Source organism: Lepidochelys olivacea (genome assembly GCF_965140295.1).
Source record: "Lepidochelys olivacea isolate rLepOli2 genome assembly, chromosome: 12".
Taxonomy (NCBI): domain Eukaryota; kingdom Metazoa; phylum Chordata; order Testudines; family Cheloniidae; genus Lepidochelys; species Lepidochelys olivacea.
In genome coordinates this window covers 16,625,917-16,651,542 of record NC_140422.1, presented here as the reverse complement: position 1 = coordinate 16,651,542, position 25,626 = coordinate 16,625,917, and the positions used below count along the sequence as shown (strand labels likewise).

General features: G+C 39.6%; 1 protein-coding gene across 11 annotated transcripts in view; it reads right to left on the bottom strand.

Moving 5' to 3' along the window:
• The window catches only part of ZNF423 (zinc finger protein 423), a 324,425-nt gene that overhangs the window by 5,652 nt on the left and 293,147 nt on the right, over positions 1 to 25,626 (bottom strand). For 10 of the 11 annotated variants that reach the window (XM_084644429.1, XM_084644433.1, XM_084644432.1 and 7 more), the window contains 2 exons: positions 22,666 to 22,797; positions 20,638 to 20,753 (listed from right to left, as the gene is read on the bottom strand). The exons of the other annotated variant lie outside the window; for it this stretch is intronic. In XM_084644429.1, the coding sequence (XP_084500555.1) occupies positions 20,638 to 20,753; positions 22,666 to 22,797 (248 nt within the window). The remainder of the gene's footprint in view (positions 1 to 20,637; positions 20,754 to 22,665; positions 22,798 to 25,626) is intronic. 11 annotated transcript variants of the gene reach the window in all.

Sequence of the window (25,626 nt, the reverse complement as noted above, 5' to 3'; positions counted from 1 at the left end):
GTTTCATACACAGCCTGGGACTCTGATTAAAGGTTATAAAGTCTCTCACTCTAACTCCCATTAAGATGAACAGCAACCTCTCCTCAAATCATTCCAACAGAAATTATGCAGATAACAGATCTGTCTAACAAACAGCAACATGAAACTCGACAGGTGTTTAGCCCATTGGATACCCATGAATATGAGCATGCCTAGGTATTTCTGAATAGAAGTGGATAGCAAGTATTTTACTGCCCACATATCTCTTTAATTCAGCCTGATGAACACATTATCATCTGGCCAGACAGCACACCAGGTTGCACAGAGTCAGGGTAAATGGAAGTCACTGTAGTTACAGGCAACAACACAAACTGTAAGTGTTTACTGATGCTGCAAGAACACAACTGCATGATCTTGTGACATCTAGGTAGATAATGCCTATAAATTATTGTATTTCTCCCAACCACAGAATCCTCCAGTTCCCTGTAAGAGCCTCATGGATTCTTCCCCTGCCATTTTCTTCTCCCTCCTCCAATGCTTGAGGCCTCATGCTACCATCCTGGTAGCCAAGGAGGACTGCATAGGACACCTTTCAGAGTCAACCACCACCCATCACAGAGCAGGATACTAGCGGAGCAATATGAAGACCTCCTTACTCTCCACGTTCCCTCACCTACCCTTAATGGCATTACAGTGGTCGGAGAATACCCAAAAAAGAATCCGTTATTGAACAGCATTCAGTTCTGCTGGTGAGAGTCACATGCACAAAAACCCTCACCTTCCAGATCAGCCAAGAGTAAATCCTGCTCCTCAATGCAAACGCACACAAGGACCCACCTGGAAACTCTACAAAAAAAGTCTTGACAAAAGCAAGCCAGGGTGTCTAAATATCTAGGAAGCACCCTCTGTAGTGTCTTTTTTTTTTTTTCAATCGCAACCTTTGTTAGACTGTCTGAACCCCAAATGATCCAAAACTCTCTCAGAAAATGTCCTTTTTATTTATGTATTTGTATTTTATACATTGTGGGTTTTTTTCAATTAACAACAATCCATCAATAAAGATCAAAATCTTTGTGCCTTGACTTTATAAAGAGATTAGTTTAGACAGAGGATACAAGAAAACCCTTGCCTCAACCATTGGAGATTATCGCTCCCTGTGGAAAAACAATGAGCCTTAAATTGGTGCTGAACTAACCCTAAACTTGAGAGGCATTCACGGATGTCATGACCAACAAGAGAGAGCACAGAGGAAAATCAGAAAACCTCTCAGAAGAGAAAAATCTGATCACAGAATGAATAGCTTTATTTTATTTTTTTGGTTGCTGCTCTCCCTGTGCCATAATACTCAAAAGAAAAATCACCTTTGCAGTTTGTATGTGCTTATTTTTAGAACTGTTTGACAATTATCCAAGGGTCTAAGACTAACAGATGGCCTGTCTTAAAGCCTCATATGTTCACTAGTTTGCACTTCTGACAAACAGTAAATGTACTCAAGAGTGTGCCATAAACAGAGCTGAATGAATACTCAGAACACAATTTAGTTAATACACTTCATTCAAACTGATAGTGGTAACCAATGTTTCCTGTAGAACCAGGTGTTAATTCCCCTTCCAGTTTTTTCAGGTAACTCTTATCCAGTGACACATATGTGTTTAGATCTTTGTTTTTCAGAAAATACAGTGTTATTTCTTTCCTTTCCCCTGATATTTCCCCACGATATAAAATGCTTCTAACAAGCGAACTCCAAGTCATCATGGCACTCAATAAAAAAATTGTCAGGCAAGACAGGTTCACATGTTCCCATTCATTTGAAGAATCCCTTGAAATTGTGGTAGAGGCAAACGAAAGGTGGAATATCCTTTGTGAAAGGAAAAGTCTGCCTGTGTTACTGCTCCCTTCATATCTCAGAAATCTGATAACTTGCCATACGTCAGTCAGTCGCAGTGTTAACACACTTTTGGATTGCACTTGAATTAATGCAGTTAGAAGCCCCTGCTTTACAAATTATTGAACTCAAGAAAATAGGTTTGGAGGATCTTCACCAGTTAAAAAGCAAAGTTGAATATTTCAAATGAGAAATAAGAATTAAAGGGGTTTTTTTGCTTGGTTTATGCACCCTTAGGGCCAAATTCATCTCTCAGTTGTACCAGCAGAAAATGGAACTACTTCCAGTTTACATCCAGGTGAATCTGGCCCTCAATCTGAGTTGTCATCTACATCTCTGTGCACACTAGGTAACCAGAACAGAGCAGCTTGATTCTGCTCTTACTTACACTAGTGTAAACCTACAACAGGTCCGCTGAGTGTATGGGTGGCATAAATGAGATCAGAATCAGGCTCATGGACTGTAGTCAATGGAAGGATTCAGAACTCATAAAATATGAACAGAAGACAAAAGCCTTATTCTATACACGTCAGTCTGCCATCTACATTTGATAACATTACCCCCTATGATGGTTTTAATCTTTATTGAAATGTATCAGCACATAACAGTGGTTTTTAAAAAATCGTAAAAGAAAACAGGAAAAAGTAACTTTTCATAATCTTTATTTTGTACCTGAATGGCTGGTGGGAATTTGTCTCAGTATCTGCTGGTGTTTCACCTCTCTACCTATCCTGCTCTACCTCTATATTCACACTGTTTTCATTTTGCTGTAACAATGTTCTTGCATTTTGATGACGACATTTTCCATTTTATTCTCAGTACCATATTATTACTTTCTCTGTGGTGTTTGCTGTAACTGGTGGAAAATATCATTTTATTCACAATTACATTAAGTGATTTATGAATTTCAAATACTTCCAATCCAGATTGTTTGTAAATAATCAGACTTTGACACCTCACCCATCACATTTTCAACGTTCCATTTAGGTCTGCCAACATAGTGGCATCCCTTCTTTCTAAAGTTTTCATCCATCAGTTTTCTTCTCTGGAAGCTCAGAAAAAAGCAGGGCAAAATAATCAAAAATTAATTCCTCCAAATACTTGTTTGAACCTGGCTCAGTCTCACATACTCCATTAAATATTTCACCAAAAAGTCTATGTGCTCCGTAGAAAAACCCTGGATAAAATTCTGTTGTGAAAAAGTGAACTGAAGCCCATGGGAAAATTTCTTTACCAGAGCACTTTGGAAATAAAGACCACTTGAGAATACATTATGAAGAGATAACCAGAGCCTTCTCTCAAAGAGACTAGCCGTAAACACTATGATTTACTCAGGCACCCAATGAAAGAAGGGAGCTAATAATACTCGTCTCAGGGGACTGCGTGCCCCTGAGAATTTTACTCACAAATGCAAATTTGCCAATAACTCTGATTTGCGGTCTATAGTTTGCCATGCAGAAGATCAAAAAGAATCATAGAATCATAGAATATCAGGGTTGGAAGGGACCCCATGTCACGGTTCCTCCCCCACTCTGAACTCTAGGGTACAGATGTGGGGACCTGCATGAAAAACCTCCTAAGCTTATCTTTACCAGCTTAGGTCAAAACTTCCCCAAGGTACAAAATATTCCCCCCGTTGTCCTTGGACTGGCCGCTACCACCACCAAACTAATACTGGTTACTGGGGAAGAGCTGTTTGGACGCGTCCTTCCCCCCAAAATACTTCCCAAAACCTTGCACCCCACTTCCTGGACAAGGTTTGGTAAAAAGCCTCACCAATTTGCCTAGGTGACTACAGACCCAGACCCTTGGATCTGAGAACAATGAAAAAGCATTCAGTGTTTTACAAGAAGACTTTTAATAAAAAATAGAAGTAAATAGAAATAAAGAAATCCCCCCTGTAAAATCAGGATGGTAGATATCTTACAGGGAAATTAGATTCAAAAACATAGAGAACCCCTCTAGGCAAAACCTTAAGTTACAAAAAAGATACACAGACAGAAATAGTTATTCTATTCAGCACAATTCTTTTCTCAGCCATTTAAAGAAATCATAATCTAACACATACCTAGCTAGATTACTTACTAAAAGTTCTAAGACTCCATTCCTGTTCTGTCCCTGGCCAAGACGACTACAGACAGACCCAGACCCTTTGTTTCTCTCCCTCCTCCCAGCTTTTGAAAGTATCTTGTCTCCTCATTGGTCATTTTGGTCAGGTGCCAGCAAGGTTACCTTTAGCTTCTTAACCCTTTACAGGTGAGAGGAGCTTTCCCCTGGCCAGGAGGGATTTCAAAGGGGTTTACCCTTCCCTTTATATTTATGACACCCCAGAAGGTCATCTAGTCCAACCCCCTGCTCAAAGCAGGACCAATTCCCAGTTAAATCATCCCAGCCAGGGCTTTGTCAAGCCTGACCTTAAAAACCTCTAAGGAAGGAGATTCTACCACCTCCCTAGGTAACTCATTCCAGTGTTTCACCACCCTCTTAGTGAAAAAGTTTTTCCTAATATCCAATCTAAACCTCCCCCACTGCAACTTGAGACCATTACTCCTCGTTCTGTCATCTGCTACCATTGAGAACAGTCTAGAGCCATCCTCTTTGGAACCCCCTTTCAGGTAGTTGAAAGCAGCTATCAAATCCCCCCTCATTCTTCTCTTCTGCAGGCTAAACAATCCCAGCTCCCTCAGCCTCTCCTCATAAGTCATGTGTTCCAGTCCCCTAATCATTTTTGTTGCCCTTCGCTGGACTCTCTCCAATTTATCCACATCCTTCTTGAAGTGTGGGGCCCAAAACTGGACACAGTACTCCAGATGAGGCCTCACCAATGTCGAATAGAGGGGAACGATCACGTCCCTCGATCTGCTCGCTATGCCCCTACTTATACATCCCAAAATGCCATTGGCCTTCTTGGCAACAAGGGCACACTGCTGACTCATATCCAGCTTCTCGTCCACTGTCACCCCTAGGTCCTTTTCCGCAGAACTGCTGCCTAGCCATTCGGTCCCTAGTCTGTAGCTGTGCATTGGGTTCTTCCATCCTAAGTGCAGGACCCTGCACTTATCCTTATTGAACCTCATCAGATTCCTTTTGGCCCAATCTTCCAATTGGTCTAGGTCCTTCTGTATCCTATCCCTCCCCTCCAGCGTATCTACCACTCCTCCCAGTTTAGTAAGTAAAAGAGCTGTAGGAAGAACCTTACATTTCTTACATGTAAAGGGAGGTGTACACATTTAATTACTATTGTCAGAAGCACATGAAAATGGACTATTTTTAGAACTCCTACACTTACTCTCCCCTCCCCATCATTTCCATCTGACTGAGTACTGGAGTTTTTGTTTATCCGAAGTGTAGAAAAGGGACTACAGAATCCCAGCCCACTGTTCTGTGGACAAGAGTTGGCTCTTTAACCTCAGCTTGGACAGTCCAGAATTTTCTTGGGGCGTTGATGTTTCCTATTCACCAACGTTTGAAGTCCTCAGGAATACTTACGCATACAAAGAGCTGGCTTCTGAGTTTAGCTACGTGGGCAAGCACCACGGCACACATTGTAATCATAAGCTCCTGCACCTGCACAGACAGTAGTTCCTCGACTAAACATGCAGCCATACGTGCCTGGTTTGCTTGTTTGTTGCTCAGACAGGAAACCAGCCTCCAAAATTGTATTCATGAACCCAACATCTCAATTCAAAACTTTTCTAATCTATGGAGGCCATGCACTCACCTTAAAAGTGTCACAGACACAGACAGACACTCACAAGACCTCTCACTGCACTATGCCAAAGACTTTAGCGGCAGTTCTGATGCTGATCTCTTTTTATCCATTCACAGGTCCAACTCGGCATTGCAGTATTTCAAAATCATTTGTGAGGAGGGAACTATTTTTCTGTAATCCTTGTTAGCTATTGTTTGCCAAAATATGTCACTGTGGATCATAGCTTTGTTGATTTATTTGAAACCTATCTGAAGCACATCTTGTTAATGTCTCTGTGATCTAAGGCAAATTACATTGCTGAAGCCAGTTAATTGTTCATTTCTTTGAGGGCTGGCATCATCATTACAGTACTCTTTGTGGTGGATCTTCTTCACACATGCAGTAATTCTGTAATTTGGTCTATAATCTTGGATTTAGTTGAGACCAGTGCTCGTATATTCCTTTTATTCTAAAAAGACTTACAGCTATAGGCATAGTTTGACTTCTGTATTGGAGGGGGAGGGGGGACAGCTCCAGTCAGGCCAATGGGCTGCATGTCGGGGGCAGCAAATTCTGCGCCTCTCCGAGGCTTGCAGTTTGTGGGATAATGCCGCTTGACCCTCCCCACACTATGCCCACACTTATAGCAGGGGGAAAGAATTCTACATAGAACCTTTTAAACTCATCAGTTGAAATGCACAGACAAATAGACAAATGCACAGCTGTGCTGAAGGTACATTTCTATGGGAATAGAAACCAACAAACGCCAGGAAATGCAGCACTGAACCTAAAATGGTATTCTTAACCTGCTCAGTTGTTCCTCGGTGTCATAGGAGTGGCTGAACAGCAGTTGATTTTACTGTAGCTCATTTGCTGAAAATCTTAGGTACAGTTCAGCTGAACATGAGGATAAGGAACAGAGTTTCAGCCTCAACTATGAGTTTTAACACATTTATTATATTTGGTCACACACAATGTTAAAGAGACAAATTCTACAGTTTTCACTCAGGCAATGTCCTTACTGATGTCAATGGGAATTTAGTCTGAATGAGAACTGCAGAATTTGGCCCACTGGGACAAATTCAGCACTTGAACAAACAGGTGCAAGAGCACTGACTTCAAAAGAGTTATGTCCACTTACATCAAGGCTATAAAACATGACAGTTCCTTCATCTGCAACTTTTTTAAAAGCAGCAATTAAATTAAATCTCCATCTAATGGAATATTGATATGACAGACTTGGATCATGGATTCATTTTTCTTGAAGGCAGATAAACATGAATCTATATAATTTGGTATGCATGTATTGTTATATTTGATGTGATGCATCATCTTGGATATATTGGCTCTTTTATTACAATTAAGCACAATTGCAGGTTTCTAACTTCAAAGGTCTCACGTACTAAGGGATATAAACTTCCCCTAATAGAACAGTCTGTATGCTACCAAATAACCAGGCCTCAGTCCATAAAGTACTTTACATGCCTCCTCTCCGCTAGTGTATGTGCAGGATGAATATAGAAACATACAACCATAATTGTGATCAGCATTCTGTTTGCCTGATTCAGCCAAATGAACTCAAAGGGGCTACTTGTGTGAATAAGGCAAGCAGGACTTGGTCACGTGTGTTTAATAATGGGGCCAAAATATTTCTGAGACAAGATGTCCCCACCAAGACACCACAAGACAAAACAGTGATGAGATATCGTCTTGATGGAATGTATGACAAGATGGCACAAAAGTCATGTACAACTGTATCCTTGAAAAGGTCCATTTTTCCAACTAACGCTGTCAAGTTACCATGTGTTGTTACTCTTAGGAAAAGCTGATTTCTTCATGATAGCCGCTTTATTTTAAAAAGTAATCACTACTGACACAATAAGCTCTAAACAGGTGTGAGGAACAAGAGAGTATATATATATAATTTGCATTTATATCCAAATTCCAGTTGTGTATTATCTATCTAAAACGATCCATGTTCTTTGGAGATGTTACAACAATTCTGTGTTGGTTAAGTATATATCATACAGAATATTGCTTAGCATTCCATTAATTTTAAAACTTGCAAAGACAGAGCAAGTTGTTACCTATCAGTCCATTAGAGTTTATCGTATAAATGCGGGTCACTGCACATATGCACCAAGCCTGTATATTAAACATTCCCGGGCCATTTTTGTTTAAGGAAACCAGACAATGCAGAGTAAGCATAATCTTCAAACAAATTATGTTTCCTGCACTATTTCTGCTTTTCTATTCCCTCACTCCGCCCACCAGATCCAAGCATCACACAGAACTATTTCCTCCCCAAATGTATTTTGTGACAACAAAGTATTTATTAAGAAACAGTATTTTATCAGCATATTTTGCAAACACTTTCAAACTATTTAAAGTTACTTTCAAAAAAGTGTATCGCTCTGGGGTGGCTCCAGTTTTAACCTGAAGATACAGTATGTCTATGGGTATATTAAAATTCTCTGAAAATAGATGGTTAAAATGGAAAGACTGACAGAGCTTTGGTGGCAAAAACATCAATGTTGAAACAACTCCACTGGCTAAATACAAACCCAGAGGTAAAAGAGCAAGTTACCGAGCAACTTTTTAACTGCTCCACCTCCTTTTGCTCTCTGTGACCCTAACTATCAGAGTACCCTTCTTCCTGACCTCCCACCATGCCGGCCTATACTATAGCCACCATCCTTCCAAACAATGAGAACTGGCTAAGAACTTCTTTGAAGGCAGTCTGTACTCTTTAAATCAGATGGCGAGGCTGCTGCTGAGCAATGTGACACAAGGCAAGGTGCTCCTTTCTTGTCTTCTCGGCCCAGCATCCAGGGATGAATATGTTATTTCCATAGCAGTCTCATGTCATGAAAGCTTGGGGAGCCAGAGCCTGGCGTTCAAACCCAAGTCTTTTGCTAGCCAGTGCAGAGATACCCCCAAAGCCTTTTAGTTTTTAAATGCACCTATTTTTACAATACTTTCTAATTGTAAAGGTATCTGAAATCCCCATGACCATCACAGCATCAGGAAATAACAGTATGACTGAGATCAATCCAGGATTTTCTGTGTCAAGTTTAGGCCTCAAAGCTAAAACACACACATTATTTTCAAAATATGTTGGGATAAAGAAGATGGTTACCATAAACTTATTATCTGACTGGGAAAAATAATATAGAGGACAAAACAAACAGTATTTTCCCTCCCTCCAGCTGTTTTTTAAATCAAATCATTTATTTCTCCCGGATATAAATTTCAGATTTAAATAAAATCCCAAACCTTAACGATACCACATAGTAGAGTCTACAGCAGCATAGTAGCACTTTTAATTTTGGGAGGTGGAGGTTTAATGTGTTGTAGTGTTAACTATTAACCTTAAATTCTATTGCAAGAAATAAAACCAATAAGAGGGTTGTTGATAATAGATGCAAGTATCTAGCTATGTGTGTATCAATCTCATACACAGAGTTAAAAATACCTGGCCACTGAAAAGGATTTTCTCAGTCCACCGGGGTTTAGCTATGTTGAGATTGAGATGTTTATTTTTTCCTGCAGCAGTGTTGGGAATTTCTTCTAGAATATTTTGCCATCTTGCTTTTAAGTCAGCAACATATCTGTATATTTGAACACCAAGAACCTTATTATACATAGGAAAGCCCTGCAATTATGAACACAACCAATATTTCCCTCATCTCTCCCAAAAAGAACAAAACAAAACAAAAACAAACCCAAACCAGAAGTTCAAATACTGCTGGTCTGAATGTTACTGTAAAAAATCCAGAGGATACATTCATATTAACTATTTCAAACATATCTATTTGCATACAGACTGACGATTAACTGATACTGATGAATCCACTAAAATGTAATTCCAAGTCCACCAGCATCTGTCCTCTTCTAGAAATAAAGTTAATGCTTTTCAGTACCTGTGAGGCTTTTGAATGTCTATTTCCAGTGATGTAAGGTTTGGTTTTAGTTCACTTGGCAAAAATAAATAAATAAATAAAATAAAAACAGCAAGTGCCTTTTCTTTTAAAAAGGTCAAATTGAGCTTTTTAAAGAACAAGCAACATTTTAGCAAGCCAGACAGGACAAAAGCCAATCAGATAAATGGCCTGTGTAATGATTTTAGAATGAAGGATGCCTCGGGTTTCTTGAAAGGGCTATAGTATAGGTCTTGGCACAAACAATCTGATATGTTCAAGCTTACATCTCTTTTACTGCAGACAAGAACTTCACTAAAATAGATAAATAATGAATGTGGCCAGGGATCTCTGCTGGTACTACGGCTGGTTCTGCAAGATGCTGGAACAGAAACACAGAATGCTCCATGTTTTTGTTATTAATGAATCCTTGTTCTCCTACAATAAACACAGCATATTTGATCTGAAATGGCTTCTGCAGCACATACAATATAAGTTTCAGCTCTCCAAAAGTGCCAGCAAATTGCAGAAAGATAAGTTACAAAGACGTACCTAATTTGCTGTGATGAATTGTGTGCATGCTTCAGTGATCAAAACTGCAGCTGAGACCTATTATATGTAATGATCTAGACGTTTCTTGTGAAAACACTCAGGCATATATTGTTATGTCTGGACAAGCAACCTAGTTTTGCTCTAGCAGCAAGCAAATGAAGGGACTGCTCTTTCAAAAGCATGCTACACACCAGTTTCCATGAGCTATTTAACCAGAGAGGTGGAACAAGCTCCAGTAGTTCCTTAAATTATGTGTATGTTCTACCCCTTCAAATGTACAACTCCATGATCCTTTAAAAATCTCAAATAATTTTTTAAATTATAACGACACCTACAGGAGGAACCAGAATTAATCAACTATTAGACCACAAGCTATTTGTTACAGTAGCCAGGAAAGAAACAGAAAATCACAGCAGTAGCTTTGTTAGATATCCCCTCTTCTTTCCACCACTGGATGGACAGAGGTGTAGACACAGGGGGAGAATTTGTAGAAATTTGGAGAGAAAACAGTGGCTCAGTTTTATTAGAAGTCATCTAATTGCAGGTCTGAAGAATTTGCTACTTGAAATATAGTCTAGGACTAAAGTAGGGCTCTGACAAAACACCTCCATGCTGGGAAAGGGGAGGAGGTGCACTGCCTGAGCATCAGTACCAGGAAGTATTATGGTTCTCTAAGCCATACTACTCCTGAGTACTGGAGGGAAAACACTGGGTACCAGGACCTGCTACTCCTTTAAATGGACTAGCCAGTGCTCCTTCACAGTTTTATCAAGCTAGTCCCCTCACCAGCAGCAGGTGCCAGCTGTCATCCTCACAGTCCCACCTGCAGCTATCACCCACAGCCCCGCTATGGGTAATGGGTGTCTCCTGTGTGAATGTGCAATGGACGAAGCAGGAAAAGGGGTTCCATGCAGAGGCACGTATTATTTGACCCACAGAGTGAGATGATGACCTTATGATTAACATACAGGCCTGGGAGTTAAAGGATCTGGGTCTATGTCTGGCTCTGCCAAAAAAATTCCTCAGTGGGTTTGGGCAAGATACTTAACTGCCACCCTGATTTGTAAACTGGGGATAACATTGACCTAGGAAAGGTCCTGAGAAATTTAATTCATTAGTGTTTGTAAAACACTCTCAGATCCGCAGACAGAAGGTGCTGCAGAACTATACGGTAATTTTTTGTACAGATCAGAGGTTTTCAAATGCGGGGCGTGCTTCCCCCCACCCCTCAGGGGGATCCAGAGGAATGTTCAGGGAGGCGAGCAGCAATGCCAAGCGAGGCTTTCGACAGCCCTCCATGGCAGGGTGGGAGTACCAGCTCCACCCCCGACTCACCTCAGTGGGTCACCCAGCCTGTGGGTCAGTGTCAACATCCGCTGCGGCTGCACCACTTTCTGCTCCCAGCATTCTCTGCACCCAGCATTGGCTCCGCTCCCAGAGACTGTTGCATGAGTCTTGCCACACCCTGAAGACCCGAGAGGGACGGGGAAGGTATTGTGTCTATTTTTGTCTGGGTTGGGAGGGCACAACCAAAAACTGTAATTCAAAGGGGGGGCTCAGCTCACGATGCCTGAAAACCACTGGTATTGATGAGGATGACTGATAATATTTGTCCCTACAGAGTCAAGAGCTAATTCTTCCTCCCCAGTCAGTCTGATTTCCAATGCTATCATTCACTGTTGAACAAAGTGGAATGAAACACAGGCTAGTGAAACTGTCTCTAGGAGCATGGCTTTTAAAGTACCATTTCATTCCTCTGCTGAGCTGCTATATTCTGTCACACTTGTAATTTGTGATAATGTGGTAGAGTGAAGAAAAGGTGTTGGTTAATTGTTGACATAACAAAATTAATTTTCCATCCATAAACTTTTTCTCCTCTCTCCTGTGAGCTCTGATGCAATGTTACTGACTGGCACCGCTGAAATGCCACCTTGCATTTCTCATAGTTAATTTCTCTCTAAATGTCATTAGTAATTGTTATTGCCAGACCAGAGAGTGCAATCTGGTCTTCCAGAAAAAAAAATCCACCTTTTCATTTCTTCTTCTGGGCCATCTCCATTTGGTCATGAATGGATATTTAATAGTAAAACAGTCCAATGTACTCTAGATGGAAGACATTAGTATACCTGGAAGTGAAACACGCCTGATTTATTTATTTATTTTCATACAGTATGAATGGATCCTTATTCCACTGATATGAGTACAGAATTATTTATTTAAAGGTTTCTTTAAAACACTTATTTCAAGAGCACTACCAAGTACTATTCAAACAGAGTCCATAAGTTATCGAAGGAAAAAAACCTTTAAAGTATGCAAGCACGCTTTCCCCAGGATATATGTTAGGAGTACATCAAGTATAATTTTTTGGGTAAGCAACGATTTAAAAATAAAATAAGAGTCTTTTCCATCAACCATATTGTTCTTTTTCTGTCATAAAAGGGATGTGGAAACTCAAATCTAGCTCTGAGCGAGATGAATTTATTACACCCCCCCCTCATCTATCTAAGTACGCACATGGTCTCCCTCACTGTACTATTGGAAAGAGGCATGTGTGTTTGTGAGGGAAAACCAAACAGACGAATTTTTCACTTATTTCTTGAAGTGTTTAGATCCATGGACCCGATCATCCCTTGTGGCAGTGAATTATATAGTCTAGGTCCAGCTCCTGTGAAAGTTCTCTTTCCAGAGCTCCTGTGCCTCTCCCTTGGTTGGCAGTTTCATACGTCTAGTGGAACACAGCTGTCACTGGAAGCCATGATCACAGAGGAGAAGGAGATCTCTCAGGTACTTAGGGTCACTTTCTGGGAGAGTTGTGAATATCATGACAGAGCCCTTGAACTGGACACTGTATTCAACACATTTGTCTGGGTGTGCATGTGCGTGTATATATATAACCACACACACAGTTGTGTGTCATAGGGTTTACTTTGCAACATATATAAATTATTCTCGCTTAGAGTCAGATTTGCAATTCCATATTCCTTTAACTAAAGGCATCTAAGCTCAGAATTGTCATTTGGATGTTTCCGTCAAGGGACTGTGCTTTCAGTAAATATAACTGATGCATATACATTGTCTCTTGGCTGCTTACACTCATGGCCATCTGTTAGGATGGCATGGTGCCTGCTCAAAAGTTGGTTGGACCCTTGCCCTAGGGCATAGATGACAGGCAACAATAGGTTTAGATGGGCAGCCTAAATAGCAGTTCCAAGTGCCATCTCTCCTGTAGGAAGTCCCTTCTCTCTGCCAGCACTGCCACATTGGAACTACATGCCTCCTTACACTTGATCACACATGTTGACACTTGGGTGCACTTCAGTGCATTAATGACTCAACCGATGGCTTTCACCTGACACCCTTTTCTTTCACTCTGCATCACTGCTGGGTATTCTCCACGTGCTAATGTGAAGTTATGTACACTTTGTTAGCCAGGGTGAGTCACACGATAGCATTAACAGTATTTGAAGCAGAGGGACTTTTTATGGTACAGACCAGAGTGCTGAAATACCAGTAATTTCCAAGCTCAGTCTCAGGTGAATCTTTGTTAGCCTGAGAGCTCACACTGGATCTTGCTGAAATGACACAGGAGATGCCATATAATGCAGATGCAGATTTTTGATATGCTGATCAGAATCTTCTTTGAGTAACTAAAGGATAAATGATGTGTTCCTTAACCAAATCAAGACACAAGACAATTCAAGATCTCTGCAACCTTCTCTGTTCACAGCTAGAAGGGGGCAAGGACAGTGAACAGGCAATACATGATCTGTTTGTTCCAAGACTCCTTGCCATTGACGCCTGCTTGTGCCAGAGAGGTCATTAGGCATCCATTTACTTATTCACTTGCTCTGTACATTCGTTTTCCTAAAATGTTACCATTCAAGTGATAAAAGAAATCAAAGCTGTCACCTCAGAGACTGAAGAGGAAGTATGTTAGACTCCATCCCCTATCCTTGGAGTTGCAGTGGCACCCAACGATGCCTACTTGATTCACCGTCCTCAGTGAGAACAAAGGAACAGAGACTGAAGCAACAGATTTTGGAGGGGAACTGGGATATGAGCCGGGATATGAGGTTTTATTCTAAGACACAAAGCCAGGCCTCCTCTTTCACTTATATCTGGAAGACAGACTCTATTGGCAGCACACAAAAAAACCCCAGAAAGCAAGACAGAATGCATTAAATAACATACGGAGCAAGTTATGCACCTTCCTGGAGAAGCAGTCAATCAGTGCATGGATGTCAATGTTTTCTCTGAACATGTCAAGTCAGTCCATCATCTTCAGCGCAGATTACCTTCTTGACAATGGATGTGCACACAGAAAGTGTAATGTCTTGTTCCATGACAAAAGCACATTGCCAAGCCACAATGAGGGGCATAGTGGCAAGCACTCTTGGTTTCAGAACTAGGAATAGACTCTAGACGCCAAGCGCAGTGACTACTAATATAAAAGTTACATATTAGTTGGTACAGAGCCAATAAGTATACTCCTCAATAACTCATGCCCATATTTCTTAAATTTGGAAATTAATGATGGGTTTCACCAGCACCAAAATAAGTATTTGGAGCCAATGACATGTTCCTCCTCAACTGAGCATATACCTGCACTCTGAAAACCAGAGACCTAATGACAGTTTTCTTTCCAATCTGGACAATATACCATAAACAGAACTTCCTTTTTTGCAATACTTAAAGGATGTGCAGTCAGACAGACTAAATATGATGGGTATGCGCCTAAAGCACTTTTAATTTTTAATTATTGTTAGTTATAATTATCTGACTGAAAGCCCAGTGATATGACTGGAATGGGTCTTGTTTTTCTTGTAATTTATTAGTTTTATAACTAATAATGATTAAACATTAAAAACGCTCCAAGCACATTGGCTAATCAACTTGTTTTAACACTAACCAAGTCTGCTACAGTACTGTCTGGTTCATTTGTCTGATTTTAGAGGAAGACTGACGTTCTGATAGCAGGAAAAATGTATGAATTGCTAGGTCTTAGAGAGCCCACCGATAGTTGAAAGACAAAGATGGGATTTCTGTTTTAAAGAAACACACACCTCACCTGAAAAAACAGCAAAATTGTGTACTGAATTAATTAATGCCTTCCACCAAATTAAGAAAGAATTTATTATGGGTCGTTTCCAGAAAGAGTTTCCTGGGGTTTAATATCTAAGCCAAGCACAAACTGTAAAACACAGCACGAGGATCATAAAGGAAAGTGCTACCTTTTTGCCACACTCACAGCTCAGGTTCTAGGATGGTGTCAATTTTTTTTTTTTTTGAGCAAACAGTACTTCAGCCAGGTGTTTTGTGAAACCTCCTCAAACAATTCAGGCCTGGGTTTACATCACTGATGCAATTGGGAGCTTTATTCTCAATTTCTGAAATGTTTGCATGTATAGAGAGGGCCGTTTGGAAGAGGATATCATAGCATTTTACAAAATGTTTAATTAAGCCTCACCACAGCACTGAGAAGTTGGTAAGTACTATTACCCCCATTTTCCAGACCTGAAACAGAGACATTAAATGCTCAAGGGGACAGAGCAAAATGATAAAGCCAGGAACAGAATCTAGATTTTGTAACTCTTATATTTGTGCGCTGATTACTAAGGGCTAAGTTGAGCTTTTAGGTTCAGCCCTAAGAAGGGGGAAGAATGCAGCTGTGATGCTCCCAGAGGAAGAAACTGGGCTTCTGAGAGGCTCAATTCCTGCCCTCTTGCTCTGGAGGGCAGCAGAAACTTTGCTGCAATTCTTTTCAGGGCAAAGCCTGGTCCCCCACTACTACCCAGCCAGCTCCACTGGCTGCTGGATTGCGGGGGAGCCATGACTTCCCTCCACTCCTCACCCTGATCTCCTGCTGTACCCAGAGACACAATCAAAGGAAAACTGATGTGGCTATATAGCTACACTACCTTATCTGGCCCAGTTAGACCAAGCCACAATCGAGCCCAAGATTATTAGCATCATAGGAATCAGAGATTTATTAGATCGAGTAGTTCCATTAACAGGGGCAGGATATATCCCCTCTCTGGAGGACATATCAGATATTTAACTGACACTACCCTCCATTATATATGCAAAGACAGATTATTTTTCCCCTTTAAGGAAGCCGTTTTAGAGCCTAATCCAAAGCCCACTGAAATCGATGGACTTTGATGGGCACTGGATCAAGCCCTTAGAGAACATTAGTGACAAATCATTGTTAATATAATGAGTGCAGCTTGTGTGTAGCAATTTCTGCCAGTTTATGGCTTAAACCTGCAGCTTTTGATATACGCTGAAAAGGAAAAAACAAATGATGATGCTAGCCAATGGGCCATGGCATCCTCTTTCCTTTGATGTGTTGACATTTAAAGGAACTTGGCACTTAAAATTACAGAAAAATCTTCCAGTGAAGCTCCCTTAATTCAGTGGTTTGACTTATCTTCAAATCTGAACAGAAAGGAAAGCCTCTCTTTCCGAGCAGGCACCTGCACTAGGAAGGAACTGGCAGATACCTTGTTAGCGCAGTACCTGGATTATTTGTGCATTGTTTATTATATCCCTTGCTTTAGTTTTCATCAATTGTAATCATTTAGAGGGAAATGGTATGATTAGCAGCACACAAGCAAACAGCTGGAATTAATCCTTTAAATACAAATATTTTATTGGTTATGCCATGGCTCCTTGGAAAAACAGTGGTGCAAAGAGCACAGATGAAAACCCTCCTTGAGTTTCCTCTAAAAATCACTATTCATTCACAATTTGCTTAATGCAATTCTTAGTGCAAGCAATTAAGAATTTAGATTTCGCAACTCGGCTTAACAACACAAGTTTAACTATCAACACCCAACATGTGTCATGATTTCAGTCTGTCTTCTAACTTGGCAGGGTTCCCTACTTCAGTATAAGTCTAAAGACTACCATTTCAGGGGGCAAAGTACTTTCACTAGTTCGTTTCCAAAGTATGGCTGTGCTGTACACTATTTCAGCTTTGGCAGGGCAGTACATTAAAGGCACACTCAGCAGCTAATGATTAGTTTGTAATATAGGTCCTAGAGATCATCCTCTGTTTCACAAAGGCTTCTTTCGTCTCTCTGTAGTATATAGTATTATAGGTTATGCGTAAATTTACTTCTATTAAGTGTCATTAAATGGAAAAAATATTTAAAAGGCATGAGACTTTCATCACATTCATAGATGTCAAAGCTTGACTAGCTATCATCCTGAGCGTTCAGAGTGTATAATATTGCACTAATTTGCTCCTAAATGCTCAGTATAACCATACATCTGCTATTTTGTTTCACCATTGTTTTCCACCTAGAATGGCATATTCCATTGTTTTGTATCTACCCTCTCTTATGTGGGACATCTTTACACACTATAAATCATAATGTATTTATCCTTACAATGTTTTCCATTTTCCTTTTTATGGTGGAAGTGCTGCAATATTAAACAAGCAGGACCAAATTCTATTCTTTGTTACATGGGCGTCTATGAAGTTACTCTGGAATTACACCAGGGTAACTGAGAACAGGATCTTGTCTTTGTGGCTCCACCTGACTCCCTGCAACTTCAAAGCTCATATATTAAAATACAACCATTAATTTAGAAATGAAAAGGGTGCTTTGAAAAGTGCTACCGATGCAGCAACTTGAATTTTTTTCCAAACTATTGAAATGTGAATTTGAAATGACAATCTCCCTTTCTAACAAGGTCCATATATGCCCCTTTATGTCATACTGTACCTAAGGAATCTACTTAAAAATAGTCACACAGCAGCAGGGCTAACTTATGGCATGCCATTACAGTTGCAAAATTAATTACGGTAGTTTTTTCTCCCAATATATGCACCTCTCCCCACTCTCCTCCCTTTTTCCTGCCCTCTGTAACCAAAGGGGCTCAATGGAAAGTTTTTCCTTGTAATGTAATACTAAGATTTTTTACATATGTCAGTGGTTTCACAAAAAAATACAATAAAATAAAATAAAACAGAACAAATCTGATTCTGACTTAAAATGAGTTATTCCTAATTTACACCAGTTGGAAAGCAAGGTTAGAATTGAAAAGTCAGATTTGTCAAGCATAACTGTTTGATGGACGGAGACTGTAACATACAGGAGAAATTGCACTGCTAAGAGACTAAAATATCTATGCACATTAAACTGTTATTAGCAGCTAAACAATTGGCTCACCAAGTAATACTAAATCTTCATTTCTCAACTAGCAGAGAAAAATTTAATAAACAGCCAAGGAATTTAAAACAGGCAACCTACAAATAAGCAACTGATGAGTTAATCATGCTAAATAAGGTTGCTAGTTCAAAAGTCTTCATAACTAATGTATTCACATACTCTGTGCCTTGCTTGGCTCAGTTATTTCAATCAATAAAACCCCCTACTTCAAGTAAACACCCTATTCTGAGTCACCACTAAATTCATGAGTAAAATGTGCAGTTAAACATTGAATTTTCATTCAGCCAACACCATTTAAAATTACTTGTATAATTATTATGAACACAGGAATTTTAAATGCACACATATCCTGTGTAAAAACTAAAAATTACAATTATGATTCAAATTTATTGGATGAAAGCTGCTATTTGCATAGGTTTTGCTATGCACAACACTTCAGAATACGAACACTATGTAATTAAAATGGTTAATTGCAAAAAGCAATTGGTTGTTAAGACTATAATTTAACAAGGTTCTCTGTATCTGACCATCTGATTTAAAAGGTTAATGCAGTGACCTAGGAAGCCATTGCACCCATTTTAATTGTGCTGGCATTTTGACCAAAGACCACTTTAAATGAAAAAGGGGAGGGAAAATCCAAGCTCGCTTTGTAAGCCAATTATTATCTTCTAAAACCTACACAGTGAGAAATCACAAAAACAAAATTATTAATTAAAATATTAACAAGGTATAGTTAAAACTTTTGTACACTTATGCAAATGAGATTGCTAGAACAAGGGAACGAAGAGATTCCCCTGGGAGAAAAAATATAAAATCAACAAAGTGAAAAGATCAACCATCCTTCCACTGCATGACAGCACGACACAAGAGGCAGCAACTTGGGAATTCAGCAAGATAAATAAAAACCCTCCAAAGTTTAAGTAAATCATGGTTTATAAAGCTAATAGATTTAAATGAGGCATACAGCATCATTCTATAAAAAGATTACATTTACCAGGGGACAGGAGCAATATTTTGGCAGAAATTCTAAAAAGGTAAAATATTATGATAAGGAAGGCCAGACTGAGAACCTCTGTGTATCTGTTTAAAAGTTAAAGCTCTGGTAGTCAATTCTCCTATGTGATAATTAGATATGCAGGGCTTTTCTCTGCTGCTAGATTAACACAAAGTTACAGCACTATGATAGGTTCTCTGCATTTCAACGGGTTTAACACTGAAGGTCAAAACTTAATTTTAAGCATAATTGATTCAACACTAACCTGACCTATGAGGACAGATTTTAAAAACTGGGCATGTTTAGTCTTGAGAAAAGAAGACTGAGGGGGGACGTGATAACAGTCTTCAAATATGCTAAGGGCTGTTATAAGGAGAACTGTGATCAATTGTTCTCTGTGTTCACTGAAAGTAGGACAAGAAGTATTGGGCTTAATCTGCAGCAAGGGAGAATTAGGTTAGATATTTGGAAAAACTTTCTAACTCTCAGGGTAGCTAAGCTCTGGAATAGGCCTCCAAGGGAGGCTGTGGAATCCCCATCCCTGAAGGTTTTTAAGAACAGGTTGGACAAACACCTGTCAGGGATGGTCTAGATTTACTTGGCCCTGCCTCAGAGCAGGGGGCTAGACTTGATGACCTCTTGAGGCCTCTTCCAGCCTTATACTTCTATGATTCCCAACACTGCTCCTTAGAACTCCTCCAGTAGTTGCCCTGAGGGAGCTCCCAGAGCCCTTGTGCCTGAGGCAGACCTACTGCCTCCAGAAGGGCCAGGGGAATCTGGATCTGCGCAGTCTTTTGAAAAAGTGCAATGCATACTTCTGTCTCACACGCACACTTTGGGAAGGCTGAAATCAATGGAGCTGCATCCACTTATGCCAGCAGTGAAATTGGACCGTAGTGCCTAGTTTTAACAATCTGCTACATACTACTATGCCTTTGCGGCTGTGGCTGGTCTGATTAGAATTCTATGTTCAAGTAGCACGTACATTTTGCTCTTGTACCTAGATAGGTACGATTCCTTTACTTTTTACTTACACTGGGGAAGGAGGAATGTCATAACGTTAGTTTAGTCTTTGTGTGTTAATCATTCCCTACATTATTAATAGAGAAAAAGAAATTATTTACATAGTGCTTCATGTAGACATGTCAGTATGTAGCAATGCTACTGTCAAGAGAAATACTCATAAAGAATCATGATATCTGTCTTGTCTTATTTTATGCCAGCCAGGCTCAGAGATCCCTTTCTCCTGATAGCTCCCATGGGGAGAGAGAGAAAGAGAGAGTAGGAAAGTTTGCTGCTGTTGCAAAGAGGGAGGGAAAACCATGGTTATAAATTGGTTAAAGAAATGGTCTAAAAGCCGAGCAGTGATGAGAGGGTTATTACATACAAACAAAATAATTGCTGTCAGTTTGCATTTACTCATTTCAAAAACATACCTGAAGTTCTGTCTGAAAGAAGAACTTCTGTGGGCACTGGGAACAGTCATAAATTTTATCCTCCTGCCCATGGACTGCAAAGATATGCTGCTGCAGTTTGTTTGCCTGTACAAAAACTGAAATAATACAGTGTAATCAGAGGTTAAGTTTGCTTTAGGTAACTTCTTCCCCATATTTGCTGCACATTTATTATGGCTGTAATCCTAAAAGGTCCAATGATATTTATCAATAAATCATCAATATCTGTTTCAGTACAATTATCCTGCAAGAGTGGACAATATTAATAATTTAAGTTTTAAAGAATGATGTTTAGCTTAGTTATAATAGACTCTAAATATCATATAGATTTTTGATATTCCACCATAAAGTCACTGCTCTCCATTCATAATTGGATGAACCCAATTGTATAATTGAAAAAAGGGTGTCACCTCTTTTGCAGGGAGCTGTGAGCCAATCATAAGTACATGAGATTTATTTATAATGCAGGAGAATTGAACCAGTAGAGATCTAGGGGGTTAATACAGAAGATGTGTGACCAATGCAACATTTCTGACAGACTACAAAGGAAGTGTGAACCTGCAGATGTAGTCTGTTGCAAAGACAACCTGTATAACTATTTTGTCCATATAGAATAGAAAAGATAAGATTTTATACCATAAATACTGTTACACCTAAGCATTTTTATAATTTTGAACTGAAAGTTATTCTGATTTTGACTGGTAGAGTTTGGAAATTAAGCACGATGAGTTTATGATTTATTTGGTTAAGATTATTTCCCAGCCTACTTCACATCTCATTTTAGATCAATGTTTATGGGTTCTAGATCTATGCAATATGCAAAAGTAGCTTCTTACTAACTGAATTTAAAGAAATACTATTAAGGATTTATTTCATAGCATGTCTCAGAGGCTAGATCTACACTACTAGGTAGGGGTGTGACTGCCCTGCTCATGTACACGTACTCATGGGAGCCTCATTGAGCTAGCACAGGTATGAACAGCAGTGTAGCTGCAGTAGCATGGGCAACTGAGACAAGGCTTAGCCATGCAGAGTACAGACCTGCCTGAAACTAGTGGGTACATAGTGGGCATGGCTTAGCTCCCATGGCTCCAGAGAGTACGTGTACACAAGCTGAGCTTGCAGTGTAAACAGCCAGAAAAGGACAAATTAAGTCCAAAACTACAAACTGCAGTCTCTCAAACTACAGATCAAATTCTGAGAGGTCATGAGCACCTGCGACTTCCACTGAAGTTAAGGGGGACTGTGGGTGCCGAGTGCCCCTCATGATTCAACCCTTTATTTTTTACTTAGCTCATAGTCACACACGTAGGAAATGAAAGACAGATATCATGTACACATCCAGCATTACTTTAACATTTTTCAAATACAAGACGTTCATTGCAATTTTAAAAAAAGCATATAGAGCATTCAACAGATCCTACAGTCGCTTTAACCAAGATCATCCAAATTTGCTTTGCAGAAATAGCTTAAAGTTAACTACAAAAGATGGATAAACAGCAAGATTTTAGATATGTGCTCTACATAGAAAAAACAGGACCTGGGCATATGTATCTGAGGGCAGATTCTGGTCTTACAATGAAAAAAATGAATACAGCAATTGTCCAAACTATACAGTTTTAGGGCTTGATCTTACCAGCCCTTTACTCACATGAGTACTTCCACTGAGAACTGACTACAGGCTAGTTGGGTATGTAAAAAGCACTCACATGAGTGAGGGGTGCACAGGAGTAGGTCCTTATCTCACAAGAACTATCACATTCTACCCAACAAATGTAATTTCAAAAGGGCTGTTATTAGCTTCTTGAGTTTGGGAACTGATGCAGGGTGTCAAAAAATCACGGTGCTGTTCTTCATTCCTAGCTCCAGTTTCAGACTGATGATATTTTAAACGTTTCCAAGCAGAGTATTTTTCCCAGGGAATGGAACACTGTATTTTAAAAATCCCCTGTGTGTCATTTCTAGATCAAGCCATGCACACTGAGGCTTGTCTAGGTCTTACTGTCTTACCTGTGAAACAAACAGGGCATTTGAATGTGCCTCCCATCCCCTCAAAGCTGTGCTCAATCAGGTGACACAGAAGCTTTGCTGGAGAGTCAAACATCTGGTTACACAGCTTGCACTCATGATTGATGCCTTCCTCTGCAAGGTTCAAATGATACAACTTGTTAGTGACACAGCAGATTAGTGTCTGAAATGCAGCAGTCTGCTAGAAATGGTAAAGCTGGATTGCACAGCTTCAAGGACCCAAAGACATTACAATTTCTGTGTCCCTATTACAAAAGCACACACAGTCACTTGTACAATGTATTCAGGTGTACAGCCGCAAGTCAAATTTAGGGGCATTTATTTTCAGCTGTGATGAAAGTGATGCTGTGATCAAACCACCAGTAACATATACTCCTGTTTACAGGCTTGTGACAATATTGTACTTTGCACCTTGCATCTTACCACAAAGGCAGAACATTGTTGCTCTGGATATCTATTATTAAACACTCAAACAGCATTTAAAACAAATTGAACAGTGTGAATTCAACCACCACCACTACAAACAGAGTGAATTCCCATCTTCACCTCAGATTACATTGCAAGTATATAGGAGGAGAGGAAGCTATCAGGGAATAGCAGGAATGCAGGGCTAACTCAGCCTTCATTTTATATGTAATGCCTTTTTGAGGTTGAAGTGAGACCACTGATGGCATTTAAATGGCATTTTTAAATTGAATTTTCCTTTCATCTATATTTGTTTTGAACAGATCTTTCATGGAGATGTTCTGAATACAAAGAACCTATTTAAAAATCCCCTTAAATTTTCGCTTATTAATAAACATTCACTATTATTATTTTACCAGCATATTAACCGAATACATTAATTGGTCATTTTTGGTGTTTTGTGCAGTTAGGACATATTGTGTGATATTGGAACAACATTTCAAAAGACGCCCAGAAATACAAATGCAATAATCTGTATTTGGGTGGGGGGAGAGGGGAAGATCAGGGGAGACTGTGTACACAATACCTGTTTTGTGCACGCCAGTAAATATGCCCACAGTTTTTACAAGTGTTTTTTGTAAATACCAGCCAAATATTTGTCTTCTCATGAAAATATATTTTAAAAAATCAAGTTCTGGCCTATGAGATATGCACTACTTTATGTCTTCATCTCAAAATCTCATCGAGTTTACATTTTTAGTTCCAGAATAGCAAGAAATGATTATAGCACTATGAAATAACCTCCTGCTAAATGTACTTTCATCCTTCAAATAATTTGAGAAAGAGCATAGAAAATCTCTGTTTATAATTGCTTTTATATTACCTTTTTATAACCTTAAAATGACTGAACAGAGGAAAATTATTGTTTTCCATAAGGCCTTTGAAACTTAAGGAATCTCAAAGCCCTTACAAAGTAACAAGTTAAATAACAGTAGTATGGTAACAGTGAAAGCAAATGGAGCAGCCATTATGTACTTGTAATAGCTCAGACACACACATAGCCTACATATTAGAACCTGGTTTTTTGTTGAAAACAGGGCCAGCAGGGGCGGGTTGGTGGCATGCAGCTGGAGAGAATTCCCAGAGTACATGTGTCTTAAAGGGCCCTAAACTCACCAAGAGGATATTAAAAAAAATCTGTTAAGTGGTGACTTGTGCAGTAGTGAGCTATGCCTGGGCCATTGTTAGGAGCTGTCTATGCTGCTCCAAAAACAGGTAAGCTCCCGAATTGCACTTATAATTGGTGCTCTGTTCCCCATACTGCCTGTAACACATACAGAGCAGAGAGCAGAATGCTGATGACAAGAAATGCTTGAGGAGAAGAGGCAGCATCAGTGAAGCATGAATGGATAGCTCCTCCCACAGAGGGGATGCCAGGCACCTCTAACATGTAGGGCACGTTTCTCTACCCTGATCTGCACTGTGGTCCTCTATTCATAAAATGACTGCAGAATACGCAATAAAGGCCCTACAGTGTGCATAGCCAGTTTAGACTGGAGGGGGAAATGCTATCCTTTTTCTTTGTAATGTTTCATGGAGAAAGAAGAGGGAGATTGAGGGAGGGGGGTGGGAAGACAGACAGAGGGGATGGGTAGGAAGTAAAAATAGAAAAGGGACAGAAAAGAGAAGAGAAAAAACACTGGTGTGAGTACAGACACCAGGTCCTTCTACTCTGCATTCTGACTACTCCAGAAATTCTCTAGATGGCAAAACCGAGAGGTGGAATATTTGCGAGAACACAAGGATTCTATTTTGAAATTTTTGAAATTTCTGATCTGGACAGCCACCAAAGATGGGCAGATATTTAGTATTTAAGTATGAATATGTTTTAAAAACTTCCTTTCCCCCAATCTCCTGTATTATCCAACCTGGCTTCCTAGAAGAGACTCTTGTGTGCCCAGTTTCAGTTCTGTGCAAATCTGCATAGTTTAGTAATAAACCCCATGGGGAAAAAAAGGCAGGAAGATGGCTTTGTGATGGAGATGCTGTAGAACCCTTAACCAAATAGCTGTGAACAACGACAATGCAGTATAATAAACATGTAAAGTACAAAGCTGATACTATGGTAATAGAAAGAATTCCTTCAAATACTGAATCAGAGAAATCATGTTTGACATTCATCTGCTAACTTCCATATACTGTATTATTCAGAAACCCATTCACCTGTAATTCATATACAGCATATGGTCCTGAGTGAGCACTCATTAGGAAAAATGTTTCCTTTGTGGCTAAATACCTATAATTTCAGAAAAATTAAAAATGTGAAATATATGTAATATTCAATATGAGACTGAAATTATATTCTCTGGCTCTTCACATGTTTAATTAGGTAACACTGATTGCATATTTTCTTGGCTGATCCCTGCAGTATTTTACATAGTTAAACCCATAACAAACTAAACCTGGAATGAAAAATAATAAAACATAATAGGTTCCTGCAGATCTGGAAATTGATCCCACTCGAGGCAAGACCTTTTG